Source organism: Hevea brasiliensis, chromosome 13, assembly GCF_030052815.1.
Source record: "Hevea brasiliensis isolate MT/VB/25A 57/8 chromosome 13, ASM3005281v1, whole genome shotgun sequence".
Taxonomy (NCBI): domain Eukaryota; kingdom Viridiplantae; phylum Streptophyta; class Magnoliopsida; order Malpighiales; family Euphorbiaceae; genus Hevea; species Hevea brasiliensis.
The window spans coordinates 70,332,255-70,351,382 of NC_079505.1; the positions used below are offsets into that span (position 1 = coordinate 70,332,255).

Below are 19,128 nucleotides of genomic sequence, written 5' to 3' on the forward strand. Positions count from 1 at the left end.
CTTCTATGATATCTTCTATTGTTTTCTATGTCTATCTTGTGTTCTGTTCCACTATTTGCTTTACTATCTGTCCTATGGACTAACTTCTTTACCCACAACCGTCCATGATGTGGGAACCCTTGCTCACTTAACACCACACTCGGGCACCGGCATGGCGCGTCGCTTTCGGTGAACGCCCTACACCCTTGCATATTTATCACTACACCCGGGCTCCGATGTAGCGCGTCGTTAGTAGAGGACGCCCCAACGTTTTTATCATTTGAATCCATATCATAGGGTGTGATGAAATTTTTACGCTGGTTGTCACCTACCGCAACCCTCCTCCTTTATCCGGGCTTGAGACCGGTTAAGCGCAAACTACTTAGGCGGAGTTTTAATGAATCTTATTATGATCTTAACAAAATAAATTTTGGTGGGATAATTTTATCAAAATTTTTGCAGTTTCGATAATAATACTCTTGTGTTATTGGATATTTAATTTATAATATCATTTTATAATTAAAGGAATATTAAATTATGAATGAATTTGTGAAATCTATATGTGAAATAATTACCTAGTGAAATAACTATACTGGTATGAATATGCATACCAAAAAAATAATTAAACAACTCAAATTGCATATATATATATAGTATGAAAATTATACATGCGATTGCTAAGGAGATGCAATATGATTTCTTCCCAGGACTTAAACTGGGAAACCGGTATGCAACTGCTCCCTATATAAACCAATCTTCCCACACCTCTTGAATTTATATAATACCATAGTTCTCTCTTTCATGTTATCATTTAATTATTCATCTAGCTCGATCACTAGTAGTTAAACATGGAATTCTTTCTCACACCTTCGATATTCATCACTCTTATTGTTGCCATTCTTGCTTATGTTCTTGTCTTTGCATTTAAGCGTCAATCTATTGGTGCCAAAAACCTTCCTCCAGGGACCATGGGATGGCCAATCATGGGTGAAACAGTTGAGTTCTTGTTTGGCAAGCCAGAAAATTTTGTATTCAAAAGAATGAAGAAATACTCTCCTGACATATTCAAGACTAAGATTCTTGGTGAGAAGACTGCTGTCATATGCGGTCCTAATGGACACAAATTTCTCTTCTCCAACGAGCAGAAGCTTTTTACTGTATTTCGTCCTCATTCCATGCAGAAGCTCTTTCGTTCCTACCAAGCTAAAGCTCCTGCTCCTAGCGAACCTGAGGCTAAAATACTCCGGTCCCCGGCTTTCTTGAAGCCTGAGGCGTTGGTGAGATACTTGGGGAAAATGGACTCCATTACACAACAACAAATGAAAAATTATTGGGAGGGAAAAGAAACTGTCAAGGTCTCTCCTCTTGCTAAGACACTAACTTTGTCCCTGGCTTGTCGCTTCTTCTTGGGCACTGATGATCCCGAGAGGATTGCTAGGCTTGTGAGCAACTTTGACGATATAACTGTAGGGATGCATTCCATTACTGTGAATTTTCCTGGAACCATCTTCTACAGAGCCAAAAAAGCTGTAGCTGCAATCCGCAAGGAGCTAACCACAGTAGTTAAGGAGAAGAGAGCTGCTATATCCACATCAGGAGTACCTATGCAAGACATACTTTCGCATATGATCGTCGCCACTGATCCTTCAGGGAAACACATGCCGGAGGCTGAGATTGCTGACAAGATGATGGGTTTACTAACAGCAGGATATAGCACCGTTGCTACTGCAATTACTTTCTTCATGAAATATGTTGGCGAGAGACCTGATATATACAAAAAGATTCTTGATGGTAAACTTTTTTCCTTATCTCTTCATTTTTTTCACTTCCTCTGAACTAACAATTCTTAAAAGTTAGCCCAGTTCAAGTGAATTTACTCTCAAATCCTTCATAACTTGGTATGATGAGGTTTTCTTTTTTTATTTGGGTTGATTGGACAGAGTTTGAACTAATAATCTTGCATTCAAGAGACGACTCTAGTATCAATAGGTGAAAGCTTATGTACGATTATCAACAGTTTCTAACATGAAAAAACTAACCTGCAGAGCAAATGGAGGTGGCCTCTGCTAAGAAAGATGGGGATTTGTTGCAGTGGGAAGACATACAGAAGATGAAGTACTCATGGAATGTGGTGTATGAAGTGATGAGACTTACACCTCCACTTCAAGGAACTTTCAGAGAGGCTATAGCTGACTTTACTTATGCAGGTTATACAATTCCGAAGGGGTGGAAGGTATGTTACATCCTTATTTTCATTTTCATGATCACATCTCTACTCCATATTAAATTAAGGCCTACTTGTCAAACATAAATTAAAATGAAGATTTGACTTGCTTGATTGAAATTAAACTTGATTATTATATATCTTAACAAATTTCTTGAAATGCTGCAGATATATTGGACAGTGAGCACAACAAACAAGAACCCAGAATACTTCCCAGATCCTGAAAGATTTGATCCATCAAGATATGATGATGAAAAGGCAATTCCTCCCTACACATTTGTACCATTTGGAGGAGGACCTAGAATGTGCCCTGGAAAAGAGTATGCTAGATTAGCAATTCTAACATTTATCCACAATGTGATGAAGAGGTTCAAGTGGGATTTGGGATTTCCTAAGGAAAAAATTATTGGTGATATGATGCCAACTCCTCAGAAAGGTCTTCCAGTTCGCCTTCAACCACTCTAGAGTAGAAAGCTAATAAGTTGTTTCTGCAACTTTCACTGTCATAGAAAATATGAAAAATACAAGGGTTTGTCCTTTCTACTCAAAGTCAAGCCAATGTGTTGCTTTCATTGATTTGAAATTTCTAGTTGATGTTTCTTTCCGTAAATTATATATCTGATAAACTAACTAATATGTAGTGCCCATGGTAAGTCTTCAATATATATATATATATACTATATGACTTTCCTTTATATATAAACATTAAAAATAAAAATTATAAATTAATAAATTTTAATTCAGTGACAAAAGAATCATTTTCAAGGCTATAAAATTTTAAATTTAAATTCAATCAAAATTATTAATAATAATAATAATAAAAAGATTTGCTGACTCCCATTAACCTTCTCCCTCTCTTAAGAAGTTATTTTTCCTCGTATTCGGTTATGAAGTCTTGAATAATATATTCAGTAACGTGAAAGTGTAATTTATTCAAAAATAAATGTTGATGTTTAGTAGAATACATCTAAAAATTTTTTTAATCTTACTAGCTTATGATCTTATTAATTTAAAATTTATTTTGAAAATCTTTTAATTTTGATAAAATTCAATTCAAGTGTGATAACCAAGTTCGTTAAATTGATAACATGTTTTATGAAAGAACAATTATGTCTTTATCTCTATATTCTCAAAAAATTCAGAAACTTGCAGATGATAAATGCCCCTGATGCACAAAGTTATTTGTTTGTTAGTCATGTGATAATGTCCAATTTGGGGTTGGTGATTCTAATAATTATATTACAACTTGTGCTTATACACATGTAGCAAACTAATATTCTAGTTCGGTTAGATACCCTAGCGTTTTAACGATTGAATACTGAGCCCAAAACTAGCCATGAGAATGAAGTTGATGAGTTTAGGCCCAAAATCGTTTAATAACTTGAGATTTACTAGGGATAGAAAAGAGGGCCAACCCATCAAATCCCAGCTATATCACTTCCATTTAGCCAAAAACAGGTCAAAATTCAATTAAAATGCTGCATTGCCAAATATTTTTTTGTCTAAATCTAATGATCATATGTGCTAATATAACTTTGATAGGACAGACCCTCCACTCGGCCAACATGGCTTATAGTACCATTACAGCACAACAAAATCCTGAACTATAATAGGAGAAGTATACACATTAGTTCAAAATGCTAGTGAAATCGACATTAGATGTGCACAGCGCAAGGCGAAACTCAATAAAGACTTCAGCACTTGAGAGAGCCTTTCTACAAACTTCATCTGAGAACTTTCAAAGCACAACTGCAACAGCCCTGAAACAAAAGGTAAAATTATTTGTGGTGGAATTCAAATTAATAAAGAATTTAATCATGAACATATGGCAAAACATATAACTGAAGCAATTTTTATGACTTAAATGTATCAGCATTACTGAATAAAGCACAATTAGCAAATATCCTAAATAAGCTAGTCAACAGAGCAAATCCTTGGCAACATAAAATCATATGAAGCCATTAATTCAACTGCTCCAATTTGCCAAGAATCTATTGACAAATGCAGGCACAATATACAAGAGAAGTACTAATAGTGAAGTTATAGAATAGATATCTTAAGAAGCTTCAGTATGCTAATAATGATACATATGAGTGTAAAACTCAACGTCAGTTAGATCCACTAAAATGCCTATTAGGAATAGGTCAAGCCTATGGCTTACTTGGTAGCAATTTGGGCTAACTGACATCTAGAAATGATAAACACCTAAACCTCCAGTAAATTTAAGATGTTCAAATAAAACATCACCTAGCAAATTCTTTATGCCAGCACCAAAACCCCATTCTTTGTCATCATGAAGTGTGATAAGCTACAAAAATAGAATTACGAACAGCTCAAACTAAAAACATTAACTCCGCCATAGCAGTCAGCCACATGAATGACCAGCAAACTTGGTGCATTAATCAGGAACAAAAAGCAGAAAAATTGGGATATATTTAGCAGCCACAGTTGATAAATAACATAAACAGCATTAGGGGTTAACAGTCGGCCTATTGCTCCCCTAAGCCCAAGTCCTATTGACAGATTCCAAAAATAGGTTATAGAATGCATGGATTAGTAGGCCCCAGCAAGGTTTGAGTTAGAAACAGGATTGGGTTTGTATTATGACCTAGAACATGGGTCAGCTTGGGTTCCATTACCTTAGATTGGGAGACAATTTTCATCCCTAAGCAACATTGTTAATGTTAATAAGGTTTATACTGGATTGAATTTTGTTAAGGTGAAATATTAGTCCCCCAAAATTATTTTGGACTTGGATATACCAAGTCTTCTTTCCCCAACTTGACCAAGTCTTTGTACACAAATTGCTATATGGTTAATTTGTTCTGTCTTCAATAGGAGAGACTTTGCAGAAGAATATGAGGTTAAGAGAGCAAATATACACTGCCATGGAACCCGTGTTGTTAAAGGCATACCTCAGGCTCAAAGCTCACAAAGCTCCAAACCTAACGCCTCTATAGGATAAAGGCATGCGATGTTTAACAGCAACTCACCTTGTTCCAAGCGCAAGGCTCTAAAAAGCCTTACCTTCTTTATTTCCACATCCGGCTAGCGCTTCCATTAGCAAAAGACAACACCAGTAGACGCAAAATTTGCCAATCTACTAGAATCCTGGTGATAAAAAGTTGCTGGAATCCTATCAAACTACCATATCTAGGATCGCAAACCGCCCATATTTCCATTTTCAACACTCATGCTCCATCTCATACCTTGTTTCAATCTTCCCTCATTATCTCTCTCATCTTTAATGCTTGTTGGAATATTATGTTTCTAGTTTATCTGAAATTGTCCTTTTTTCTAACACATCAACAATGCTATGTGGGTCTTTTATGATTATTTGATTTAAATTTTAATTCTTTATTAAATTTTATTTTTTGAGTCTCACATCATTAACAGAGTGTTCGGATGGAGTGAAGGAAGGTTTTTTTAAAGTAAAGTAAGGCGAGTCAATAGAAGGTAAGGTATCAAAACCTCCCCAACCCACATGGGTTGAAAATGTGAAATTTTTGAAGGTTTTGAAACCTCCAAAAACCTTATCTCTTTAAAAAACCTTCCTCTCAAACTAGCCCAATACTTTAAAAAACCATACCGTATCTCCAAAAACTTCCTCCCAAACATAGAGTAAAGCTCGCATCCGCACCTTGCACCTTTAATAACTATGAACACAATATTCCCATCTAGTCCTAACTCAAGGTTACACATTCATCAAAAGCCATTTTTTAAAACAAGAGAGTCACTAGAAGTGCAGTATCATATTTGAAATGGTACACCATCAAGAATATGACCATGCCACTGGAAGAGTACAATATTAATTCATTAACCAGCATTATTACAGCAGGACCAGCATATCCGGTTAGACCAGAAAACCAATGGCAATTCATTTACCTTGGTTGGCTGAGCAACTAGACTGTTTAAAGAACAACATAGTTAAAACCCAGATGATTTCACATTTTTCAGAACCTACATGACCCAACAGTTTTACAAACCTAGCCTGATGGAAATCAACAAGAACAACAAGATTCTAGGAATGTTTGTGAGATGATTCAAGATGCAATTGCACAAGAAGCTCCAATCACAAGGACTAGAGTTAAAAAGATGCAAGAATTGATTGAGGAAGCGGTTGCACAAGAAGCTAAAAATGGAGATACAATCAATAAATTGGGGTTCCAAGAAGATAAAAAGTAGGAGAGAGCATTCGGTCGGTTCGGTTCCAAACTGAACCGAATATCAAAAACCGAAAAACCGAATCCCTTAAAAATATAAACCGAATCGAACCGAACACCTAAGAAGAACCGATCCAAACCAAACCGAAAAATATCGATTCGGTTCGGTTCCGTTGCATTAAACAGAAAATATTAGAATTTTTATTTTTTGGGGCTGAATTATGCATCTTGGGCCTTGAGGCTTATGCATCTTGGGCTGAAAAATTATTTGGGCCATTTTACTATTCGGTTTAATTAGTTTTATCTGTTTTAACCGATAAAAAACCGAACCGAACTGAAAATGTTCAAATTTTCAAACCGAACCGAATCGATAAAACTAAAAAACCGACCGATTGAACCCAGTGTTATCAAAGGCGAGCGAGGCGCCCCTTTGTCACCTCCACTGGAACACCTGGTTGGGCTTTGGAGAGGCGACGCCTCAGGCCGGTGAGGCGAGAGGCGACGCAGACGAGAGGCGACGCCTCATCAAAGCAACGGTAAGTTTTTTTTTTTTTTTTTGAATGAAAAAACTAATAAACCTACCACTCACCTGATGCCAACAAAAGAGCCGCACCATGAAGACAGCAGCCCCGCTCTCTTCCTCGACCTCACGCTCGCGACAGAGACAGAACAAGGCCAACAAGTACGCCCTCTCTCTCTCTCTTATCTTCTTCTTCTTCTTCTTCTTTCCTCTCCGATCTCTCTCTCTCGCGTCTTCTTCTTTCCTCTCTCCGATCTCTCTCTCTCACGTCGTCTTCTTCTTTCCTCTCTCCGATCTCTCTCTCACGTCTTTTTCTCCTTGGCTTTCTCCCTCTCCATTTATTCTGCTTTCCCTGCTACGTAGACCACTGTTTTTTATTTTTTCTTTTTTTTTTTTCCCTCTCCTCTCCTTCTTTCAGCAGTCCCTTTTTATTTTATTTTTTTTCCCCTCCCCTCCTTATTATTAATTAGTTATTATTAATTATTTATTTATTTATTGTTAATTTAATTATTTAAATTTTATGGGTATTGCTAAATTGATTATTTTATTTTGTATTCTTGTTTAATTAGTTGATTAATTAACATGGGTATTGTTGATTTGTTGGTAATTAGTTTAATTTTTATTTGTTATTCTTGTTAATTTGATTAGTTTTACTTTTTGGCTTGTTAATTAGACATTAGTTGTTAATTAATCATTTATTTTATATGGGTATTATTAATTTATTATTAATTTGATTTTTTTACTTTTTATTATTGTTAATTAATTGTTTAATTTATATGGGTATTGTTAATTTGTTATTAATTAGTTTACCTTTTACTTGTTATTCTTATTAATTAGTTTTAGTTTGATTAATTTTGCTTTTTTCTTGTTAATTAGATATTAGTTGTTTATTTTATATGGGTATTATTAATTTATAGTTAATTTAATTATTTTCTTTTTGTTCTTTGTAAGTAATTGTGTAATTTATATGGACATTATTAATTTATTGTTAATTAGTTTACTTTTTACTTCTTATTATTGTTAATTATTTTTTTTCTTTTTAATATACTTTTTTACTTATCAACTATTTAAAAGTATGAATTTATATATATATATATATATATATATATATATATATATATAATTTAAGCAATTAAGGTTATGGCGCCTTGCTTCAAAAAGGCCCTCGCCTCGCTTCAAAAAGGCCCTCGCCTCGCCTAAGGCTATAGAGTACTCTATCTATCTATCGCCTTAGTATCGCCTTTCACCTTGATAACACTAATTGAACCGAAATGGCTCGGTTCGGTTCGATTTTTCGATTCACACCGAAAACTGCACAGCCCTAATAAAAAGTGCCTTAATTTGATCCAAGTTTGCATGGGAGATGATCAAGAAATATTTTGACAGAATTGATAGATTTTTATGCAAATTTAGTGTGTTTTTTTTTTTAAATTTAGGACAAGCTTGAATGATTTTATTTAATTTGTTTTAGTCAAATATGTGTTTTGGGCCTTATTTATGTGTTTTTGGGCCTTAGATAGGAGTGCAGCCTACTCCAGCTTTTTTTATTAGTTTTTAGGGTTTTATCTTATTCCTTTTAGCTTAGAGAATTAGGGTTTCAGCTGTATATATAAGGCTAACTTAATACTTTTTGAGAAGAACGTTACTTTTAATTCAATTAATACATGAGAGGGATTTTTCCTAAGCTCTTTCTTGAACTAAACTAAATTCTTTAAGAGTGATTAATCTTGTAGGATTTAATAATCTTGATATTCCTGGTTCTTGTTTGATTATAAACTTTAGGTCAAGAATCCTTAATTCTACCTTTGAATTATTTTGGTTTTCAATTCTATATAATTGATAGGTCAAGGTATTCTTTGGTGTCTGAACTTGATTTTAGCTTTCTTGGGATTATAAACCAAACCTGTTCATGGATTTCAAGGCATAGTTCTTGAGGTTCGCATCAAATTTGGTATCAAAGCTTTGACTCTAAATCAGGTTCTATCCTTTTGTGTTTTCTTTTTGTTATTTGTTCATCGTACTATTTCGTTTTGTAACTTGTTCATCAATTTCCTTGTTTCTTTATGTCTTTCGTTTTTTTCAGTAACTCTTTATCTGAATTTTTTTTTTCTTTCCTTTCCTTTTTGTGTCTCTTGTTTCAAAAAAAAAAAAACAGCAGATTTTTTTTTTCTGCAGAATTTCAGATTTGCCCTTTGAGTATATAAAAAAAAAAAAAAAAAAAAAAAAAAAAAAACAGAACTGTGATTTTTTCTGCAGAATTTCAGTTCTGCTGCCAAAAAAAAAACTGCAGAATTTTTTCCTACAGAATTTCAGATCTGCCACTAAAGGAAAAAAAAATTGAATTGCAGCAGTTTAAAAAAAAAAACTGCAGATTTTTTTTTTCTGCAAAAATTAAAATCTGCCCAGCAGCTTAAAAAAAAAAAACAGAACTGCAGAATTTTTTTCTGCAGAATTTCAGGTCAGCTAAAAGCCAAAAATAAAAAATAAAAAATAAACAAAAGGAGGCAGATTTGGTGTGGCACAATTAGGGTTCACTACACACCCTAAATTATTAAATTTTTATCTAGGCTTTTGCTTCTTTATTGTTTCATTTGTTTCAATTTCTAATAATTTTGTATCTTATTCCGTTTCTTTGAATTCTAGAGTCCTTTATCATTCTATCTTTGCATTCGTTTTTCTATTGCTTGTTTTTATTTCGTGTCTTCAGTCTTATCTTGAATTTTAATTTTGTTGAATATTACAAGTTGGTTACTTTGAGTGAGTTTGGTTAGTTCCTTAAAGAGCTAAAAGAAAAAATCAAATAGTGAAAAAAGGCAAGAGTGTGTGAGCACATAAAAGGGTAAAAGCCTAAATTGTGTGAAACACGATTGGAGTGACATTAATTGAGTGTAAACACGTGAGGGAGCGTTGTGAGGATATTTGCTAACATTCTTCTGTAGGTTTTCCAATTATGTCACACAAAAATGGTGAAGAAGAGAAATCAGATCAATTCTTCATAATGCAAGCTATTCAACAACAGTATGAGCAACTGACTTTGATGCTTGGAGACATGAGGAATCAAATGGAAAGGCAAGAGGCTAGACTAAATAGGCAAAAAGCTACTATAGGTAACTTGCAGAGGGAAAGGCCTAATGCTAGGAGGCAAGCTAGACACAACAACAATAACCCTCCCCCTGAAGAATTTGAAGATGAGCAGGATGAGGAAGATGAGAATAATGATGATCAGACTTCAATCATAAATGAGGACAAATTTTATTAGAGGAGAGAAAGGCATGAAAGAAGGCCAAGGAGAGATGACAGGGGTAGAGATGGTGTTGATCGAAACATTGGGAGCATCAAAATGAAAATCCCATCTTTCCAAGGGAAGAATGATCCAGATTACCTTGAGTGGGAACGCAAAGTTGAGCTAGTCTTTGACTGTCACAACTATTCAGAAGAGAAAAGGTAAAACTAGCTGCTGCTGAATTTACTGACTATGCTCTTGTATGGTGGGATCAGATGATTTTAAGCAGGAGAAGAAACAGAGAGAGGTCTATTGATACCTGGGATGAGATGAAAGCTGTCATGAGAAGAAGATTTGTCCCTAACCATTATTACAGAGAATTGCATCAGAGGCTGCAGAGACTCACACAAGGGACAGAGAGTGTGGAAGAATACCATAAGGAGATGGAGATGGCTATGATTGAGGCAAATGTTGAGGAGGACAGAGAAGCCACAATGGCTCGATTCTTAGGTGGTTTGAATAAAGAAATAGCTGATTTAGTTGAGTTGCAGCATTATGTGGAGCTAGAGGACATGGTGCATATGGCCATGAAAATTGAAAAGCAGCTTAGGAGGAAAGGGATGCCGAGGTATGGGAGTAGCACAAGTTCAGTTCCTAAGAGCTCATGGAAACCGAATTGGACTAAGGAGGAGGATAAGGCTGTTTCTAAACCTAAGCATGAAGAAAGTAAGAGTAAGCCTCATGGAGATAACAAAGATAAAAGTATGAACTTTTCCCAATCTTAAAGAAATAGGGAAATAAAGTGTTTTAGATGTTTGGGGACAGGTCATATTGCTTCACAATGTCCCAATAAAAGGGCAATGATCTTAAGAGATAATGGAGATATAGAGACTGAGAGTGATGAAGATAGTGATTCAATGCCTCCATTAGAAGATGCTACTGATGTGGAGTATGCTGTAGAGGGCAATGCATTAGTCACTAGGAGAGCATTGAATATGCAAGTGAAGGGAGAGGTTGGCGAAGAGGAGCAAAGGAAAAATATATTTCATACTAGATGCCTCATTCAGGATAAAGCATGTAGTATGATAATAGATGGAGGTAGTTGTACCAATGTAGCTAGTACACCACTAGTTGAGAAATTGAAGTTGCTTACTTTGAAACATCCTAGGCCATACAAGTTACAATGGTTGAACGAATGTGGAGAAGTTAAAAGTGACTAAGCAAGCACTAGTTACTTTTTCCGTTGGTAGATATCATGATAAGGTTATATGTGATGTAGTGCCTATGCATGCGGGTCATATGTTGCTTGGTAGACCATGGCAATTTGATAGGCGAGTGGTACATGATGGTTACAGAAATCGGTATTCTTTTTGAAAAGGATGGCCGCAAGATAACATTGGCTCCATTAACTCCTAGACTAGTATATGAGAATCAAATGAAGTTGAGGAGATCAATTGAGAAGGAAAACACTAGTGAGGCTGACAGTAAAAGTGTAGAAAAAGGAGAGGCCAAGAGTTCTAATGAGGAGAAGATAGTGATTGAGAGTAAAAATAAAGAGAGGAGTGAAAATTCATTGAGTGAGACTGGAAAGAGAGTGAATCCAGTGCAAAAAGAGAGCAAAGAGAGAAAAATGAGCTTATTTGCAAAAGAAAGATGTTAAGAGTGCATTTTTTGCTAAAAGGCCAATGATTGTACTTATGTACAAGAAGGCTTATTTGAATCTTGCTGACCTTAACAGTTCTTTGCCTAGTTTTGTTGTTTCTCTTTTACAAGAGTTTGAAGATGTCTTTCCCGAGGATACTAATGAGTGTCCACCTATTAGAGGGATTGAACATCAAATTGATTTTGTTCCTGGAGCAGTAATTCCTAATTGACCAACTTAAAGAAGTAATCCTGAGGAGACAAAGGAACTTCAGAGGCAAATTGAGGAGTTATTGGCAAAAAGGAATGTGAGAGAAAGCATTGAGTCCATGTGCAGTTCCAATGTTATTAGTGCCTAAGAATGATGGTTCTTGGAAAATGTGTTGACTGTCGAGCTGTCAACAAGATTACAGTAAAGTATAGATATCCCATTCCTAGGCTAGATGACATGTTAGATGAATTGCATTGTGCTTGTGTCTTTTCAAAAATTGATTTGAAAAGTGGATACCACCAGATTAGGATGAAAGTAGGAGATGAGTGGAAAAATACTTTCAAAATAAAATATGATTTATATGAGTGGTTAGTTATGCCTTTTAGATTGACTAATGCACCTAGTACATTCATAGGATTAATGAACCATGTTTTGCGTGCATTCATTGGTAAGTTTGTGGTGGTATACTTTGATGATATATTAGTGTACAGTAAAAACATGGAAGAACATATGCGTCATTTGAGGTGTGTGTTTGAAGTGCTTAGAAAAGAGAAATTGTATGCTAATCTTAAAAAGTGTACTTTTTGCATAGAAAGAGTTGTGTTTTTGGGTTATGTGATTAGTGCAAAAGGTATTGAGGTGGATGAAGAGAAGGTGAAAGCTATTCGTGACTGGCCGATTCCTACATCTGTTACTGAGGTGCATAGTTTTCATGGTTTAGCTCATTTTTATAGAAGGTTTATTAAGGATTTCAGTACTTTAGCTGCACTCTTGACGAAGATTGTTAAAAAGAATGTTGGCTTTACATGGGGTGAGGAACAAAACCGTGCTTTTAACTTAATTAAAGATAAGCTATGTTCTGCCCCATTACTGAATCTTCCTGATTTCACTAAAATATTTGAAATAGAATGTGATGCTTCTGGGATTGGTATAGGTGCTGTTTTGATGTAGGAGAGGCGTCCCATTGCATATTTTAGTGAAAAGCTAAATGGTGCAGCATTGAACTACTCAACGTATGACAAAGAACTTTATGCCTTGGTGCGAGCATTGGAGACATGACAGCATTACTTGTGGCCAAAGGAGTTCGTGATTCATTCTGACCATGAGTCATTGAAACATTTGAAAGGGCAAAACAAGCTCAACCGTAGGCATGCCAAGTGGGTGGAATTTATTGCGACTTTTCCTTATGTTATCCGGTATAAGCAAGGTAAGGAAAATATAGTTACTGATGCATTGTCACGAAGGTATGCTCTTATCTCTACTCTTAATGCTAAATTGTTAGGTTTTGAGTATGTGAAGGAGTTGTATGCGAAAGATTCTGATTTTGCTGTTATTTATGATGCATGTGAGAAAACTGCTTTTCAAAAGTTTTATAGGCATGATAGATTTTTATTTCGTGAGAATAAATTACGTGTGCCTAACTGCTCTATGAGGGAGTTACTTGTGCGTGAGTCACATGGTGGTGGTCTCATGGGACATTTTGGGGTTAGTAAGACTTTGGATACATTAAGAGTACACTTCTTTTGGCCTCATATGAAGAGAAATGTGGAGAGAGTCTGTTCTAAGTGTATCACATGTAAGAAAGCGAAGTCCAAGGTCTTACCTCAAGGCTTATATACACCTTTGCCTGCACCTAGTGAACCATGGGTTAATTGTCTATGGACTTTATTTTGGGGTTGCCTAGGTCTAGGAAAGGTAAATATTCTATATTTGTGGTAGTGGACAGATTTTCTAAGATGGCACATTTTATTCATTGCCAAAAAACTGATGATGCCACAAATATTGCTAATTTATTCTTTAGAGAAGTTGTGAGATTGCATGGCATCCCTAGGAGCATTGTTAGTGATAGAGATGTTAAGTTCCTAAGTTACTTTTGGAAAGTATTGTGGGATAAGTTGGGTACTAAACTGCTATTTTCTACTACATGTCACCCACAGACTAATGGACAAACTGAAGTAGTTAATAGAACTTTAACAACTCTTTTGCGTGCTGTTGTTAAAAAGAATTTGAAATCATGGGAATGATGTATACCATTTGTTGAATTTACATATAACCGAAGTGTGCATTCTTCTACTGGTTTTTCACCTTTTGAGATTGTTTATGGGTTTAATCCTTTAACTCCATTAGATTTGATTCCTTTGCCTGTGCATGAGATTTCAAGTTTAGATGGAAAGAAGAAGGCTGAATTGGTTAAAAGGATCCATGAACAAGCTAAATAGCACATTGAAAAGAAGAATAAGAGATATGCAGTTCAAGCTAATAAAGGAAGAAAGCGAGTTACTTTCCAACCAGGAGATTGGGTTTGGGTGCATATGAGGAAGGAAAGATTTCCAATTCAAATGAAGTATAAGCTTCATCCTAGAGGAGATGGTCCATTTCAAGTGGTGGCCAAGATTAATGACAATGCTTATAAGTTGAATCTCCCCGATGAATACAATGTGAGTGCTACTTTTAATGTTGCTGATCTTTCCCCTTTTAATGTAGGTGAAGATTCGAGGACAAATCCTTTTAAAGAGGGAGGGAATGATGGAAATCAACAAGAACAACAAGATCCTAGGAATGTTCGTGAGATGATTCAAGATGCAATTGCACAAGAAGCTCCAATCACAAGGACTAGAGTTAAAAAGATGCAAGAATTGATTGAGGAAACGGTTGCACAAGAAGCTAAATATGGAGATACAATCAATAAATTTGGATTCCAAGAAGATAAAAAGTGTCTTAATTGCAAATTTGCGTGGGAGATGATCAAGAAATATTTGGACAGAATTAATGAATTTTTATGCAAATTTAGTGTGTTTTTTTAAATTTAGGACAAGTCTGGATGATTTTATTTAATTATTTTTAGTCAAATATGTGTTTTGGGCCTTATTTATGTGTTTTTTGGCCTTAGGTAGGAGTGCAGACCGCTCCAACTTTTTTTATTAGTTTTTAGTTCTTTCTTGAACTAAACTAAATTCTTCAAGAGTGATTAATCTTGTAGGATTTAACCATCTTGATATTCTTGATTCTTGTTTGATTATAAACTTTGGGTCAAGAATCCTTAATTCTACTTTTGAATTATCTTGGTTTTCAATTCTATATAATTGATAGGTCAATGTATTCTTTGGTGTCTGAACTTGATTTTGGCTTTCTTGGGATTATAAACCAAACCTGTTCATGGGTTCAAGGCATCGCCCATCTCATTTCAGCAGCAGTTCATAAATACTGCTTTCAGTCTTGTTTCCAACACATTCTCCAATGCAACCGCATGCATGTCTTCATAAGGCCAAGCACTAAATCAGACTTTGTTTATTTTTGACCCATGTTACGGGGTAAAGATAGTTTTTAAAGATGGTTTTTAAGGCAATGGAGTTATACTGTGATCGTAGAGAAGAGACTGCATATAAGCGAAACTCCAAGGTGATAAGAGAGAATCAAGATACCATTTTTAAGCTTCTAGACTCAATTTCTTAGTTCAAGAACCCACCTACTAACTAGAATCAAAGAATTCATAGATCTGTTCCGCCCAAAATGAGAATGGTTAGAGGTTATTCCATTTTCCTCCCTCAACTTCAGTTTGTTACAATAAAATCACTTTAATTTGAGTTTCCAAAAAGTCACACTAACCAGATTCAGCTGGTTTTCTGTCTACCATAAATTTAATTTTCACCCCCAGTCCCTCAACTTTAAGGATTATTTCAACTTCATCCCTCAACTTCAATTTGTATGACTCAATTTTGATTTGAGCAAATGATAATATTTTATAATTTCAAGTTTATGAGTTTTGTAAGACTAGTTTTTATTGGCACGTCTTTATCATTTTTAACCGGTGACTACATTTTAAAATTACAATTTTATTTAAAATATAATTATTTTTAATTGATTTAAATTTATTAATCAATTAAAAGATAGTATCAATGAATTTAATAGTATTTAAATTATATATATATATATATATATATTTTTTTTTTTTTTTTTTTTTTTTTTTGCAAAGTAAATCTTACTTTGAAAATAAATATTATTGGATGAATTGTAAGAATCTAACCCAATTGTGAAATACACAAAATAAGTTAAAAAGAAAGTAACAATAAAATACACCAAATTTAAATTATAACATCAAACCAATAAAATTCTAGTATAAATTACATTGAAATTTCATTAGAAACATAATTAAGATAACAATACTAATAATAATGCTAAAAATTTGCAAGATAACAGAGTAGCTTGAAAGGCAACATAATTATATATTGCCATTTGATATATAATAATTTAGAGCATATTTATTGTCAATTGGTATATTAATATAGTAAAACACATAAAACATATGTACAATACTAAAAATTAAAAAAAAAAAAATTAGTACACCAACGAGCTTTAGTATTGAAGTTATTGCACGTTATATTGGTTTGCATGCACCAATGAGATTTGCAGGAAGAAGCCTACAGCACTTTTGGTAACGCCGAGTTACCAAGGAACTCTTTAGCATGAAACATCATCTGGTAACATAAAATTTCTAAATGAAATTGTTTTATCCTAACAAGTGATTGACATAGGCAAATAACAAGAGTGTTAAGAACATAAACATCAAACATTTTAACCAGAATTCATATCCCACAGAAGGGTCCGGTTATGCACTTACACAAGTATGTAAACACAAAATATGAAACATTATCAACTTCCAAATGGACAACCAGATGCCAGAAAAATACTAAATTAGCTACCAATCCCAACTACACAAGCCAAAAGTAACAATATCCTCATTTGAGTAAAAACTAAGAAGGAAAGAGGGTAGAGGAGGATAAAAGAAATCTCTAGGTGTTGACAAAGAAAATCACATACATAACTTACATGGAACTAAAAATAATATTTAACCAATCCTATAAGAATCACAGACAATCACTAAAAAGTATTTTTAAAATAAGAGGAAAAATCCTTCAGTTAAAAAAACATGCATTTTTGTACATAGGTAAGCATTGATAGAAGAGGAAGAAGAAACAAGTACAGTTAGGAAAATAAGGCATCCTCTAAATTATTTCAAGAACAAAAGAAGAGTCAACATGATAAGGCACTCTAATCTCATTGAGCATCAGTAATAGACAACCTTTGAAAACCACGCAGCAAATGTCCATAAGTCTTAAGACAGACTTGCTGTGTGGAACAATTTCTTGATTGTGTCCAGGACTCTTACCACTGTACAAGACTAAAATGTGACAGACAAGCACCTAGTATAAACTCCCTAAATATTTCATAAACTACATAATTTAAACTCCATAAAAAAATTTTTAAAAAATCATAAACCACATAAATTATGGAATTTATATTTTTTAAATATAAAATATCTTTTATATTTCAAACAGATATTGTACACCAAAACGTCTGACCTTCAAATGCACTAATTGCTACTGAAATGTATTGGTCTATAGGTCATTAGGTCTAAACATAATTGTTAAGCCGAATGCAGCTAAGTACTGATAGTATGCTATATTTTGGTATTAACATGACACACGAGGAAATCAATAACAAGGCTCCTATAGACGGTAACCTAATTGTTCATTCCAGTGTGACACCATACAGACCACGTTATAATTTATATGCAGCAGTAAGCAATAAGTTACCTCTAAAAAGAACAACAATTCGCAAAGAAAGTGGCAAACTCAAACAAGTTGCTGAACAAATTAATGCAACGTCCCAAACATCAAAAATCAGGCATACCTAATCATTGTTGCTGCTGAATATGCTGCTGCTGTTGGGGATTGAGAGGAGGTGGTGGCATGCCAGGACGAGGAGGTCCATAAACAGGAACGCCACCACCCGGAGGAGGCATTCCAGGGCGAGGAGGTGGGGGTTGCATTCCAGGTCTTGGTGGAGCAGGAGGCCCTCTCATCATTGGTGCCTGTTGCTGGGGTGGCATTCCCATTGGCCTCTGTGCAAACTGTGGCGGCATAGGGAAACCCTGTTGTGGTGGCCTACCGGCAAACTGAGGTGGAAGCGGCGGAGGTGGACCCCGACCCATTGGAGGAGCTTGACCAGGATAAGCAGGAGGAGGCATCTGGCCAGGCGGCCGTATGACAGGCGCGGCACCAGCCGGTGGAGCCGCTGCTGCAGGGTAAGTCATAGGCGGAGCAGAAAGTTGTGGGACCGGAGGACGCGAGAGCTGCGGCTGCATCATGCCAGGTGCAGGCCCACCAATGCCACGTACAGGGCCCGCGAGGCCAGGCTGGGCCTGAATGAGAGGAGCGGTGGGAATCCCACGGCCTGCTGCGCGGCCAATGCCGGGACCAGTAACGGCAGTTGCAGAAACAGCCTTAGCCCGAGACTCTTCAGGAGGAGGAGGGCCCTCAACGGTCATGGAGATAACCTCTTCACCACGGAGGAGAACAAGGCCAAGAGTGCGGCGGTCCTCTCGCTCCTCGTTGTTCTTCTTGCCCTTGGCTGGAGGGAGCTTGCGAAACTCCTCGCAGTCTCCGAGGACAAGATTCATGTGGCGGTCGAAGGCCATGAACTTTCCGACCAGCTGGCGACCGTCCTGGATGGTGACCCGCATCCGATAGTTGATGTATTGGAGCATCTTGGAGCTCTTGGACATGGACATTTTGCCAATCTAGGGTTTTTCCGGTTTCTCTGATGTGTGAATTTTTCCGTATCTAGTCCCGAATCTGGACTCTGGACCTGGAGAAGGAAGAGGTGGATTGCGGTTAGGGATGATAGGGAAATCAGCGTGGGTTTTAGGTTTGGCAGGGTTTTCGTTCTCGTTTGATATAAAGACAAAATTACAATTTAATCCTTATAGAAAAATTATTATTTAGTCCTATACTTTAATAAAACTAATTATTTAATTACTATATTTTAAAAATTATATTATTTAATTTTTATATTTTATTTTTATTAAATTATTTAATTTTTTATTATTTTTTTATTATTTATACTACTATTTAATCTTTATATTTTAAGAAAACTAATTAATTAATTTAAAATTTAAAAAATACTACTGTTCAATCCTCTATTTGAGTAAAACTAATTAGTCGGTTCATATATTTTAAAAAATATAATATTTTAAAAATATAATTATTAATAAAAAATAAAAATAAAAATTTTGCTGTAGAGACTAAATTTAAATTTATATTTTTTTTAATTTTCAATTTCTTGCATATCATTTTTGTATCTTTTATACTAGAAAATAAATTTTTA

General features: G+C 35.2%; 2 protein-coding genes across 3 annotated transcripts; one reads left to right on the forward strand and one right to left on the reverse strand.

Moving 5' to 3' along the window:
- The first annotated feature begins 664 nt into the window (after positions 1-664).
- Positions 665-2,790, forward strand: LOC110638318 (beta-amyrin 28-monooxygenase-like). Its single transcript, XM_021788837.2, has 3 exons — positions 665-1,770; positions 2,025-2,212; positions 2,372-2,790. The coding sequence occupies exons 1-3, from the start codon at positions 828-830 to the stop codon at positions 2,666-2,668; spliced, it is 1,428 nt and encodes a 475-aa protein (XP_021644529.2). The 5' UTR covers positions 665-827; the 3' UTR covers positions 2,669-2,790.
- An 874-nt stretch (positions 2,791-3,664) lies between these two features.
- Positions 3,665-18,705, reverse strand: LOC110638313 (uncharacterized). Of its 2 annotated transcripts, none has more exons than XM_021788826.2 (2): positions 17,653-18,704; positions 3,665-3,963 (listed from the first exon to the last, which is right to left on the reverse strand). In XM_021788826.2, exon 1 carries the CDS (start codon positions 18,530-18,532, stop codon positions 17,657-17,659), a length of 876 nt encoding a protein of 291 aa, XP_021644518.2. In that variant the 5' UTR covers positions 18,533-18,704; the 3' UTR covers positions 3,665-3,963; positions 17,653-17,656. The 2 variants fall into 2 exon arrangements, with proteins under 2 accessions (XP_021644518.2, XP_021644519.2); XM_021788827.2 differs by lacking the exon at positions 3,665-3,963 and adding an exon at positions 15,192-15,216 and having other exon boundaries at positions 17,653-18,705.
- Positions 18,706-19,128: the final 423 nt, after the last annotated feature.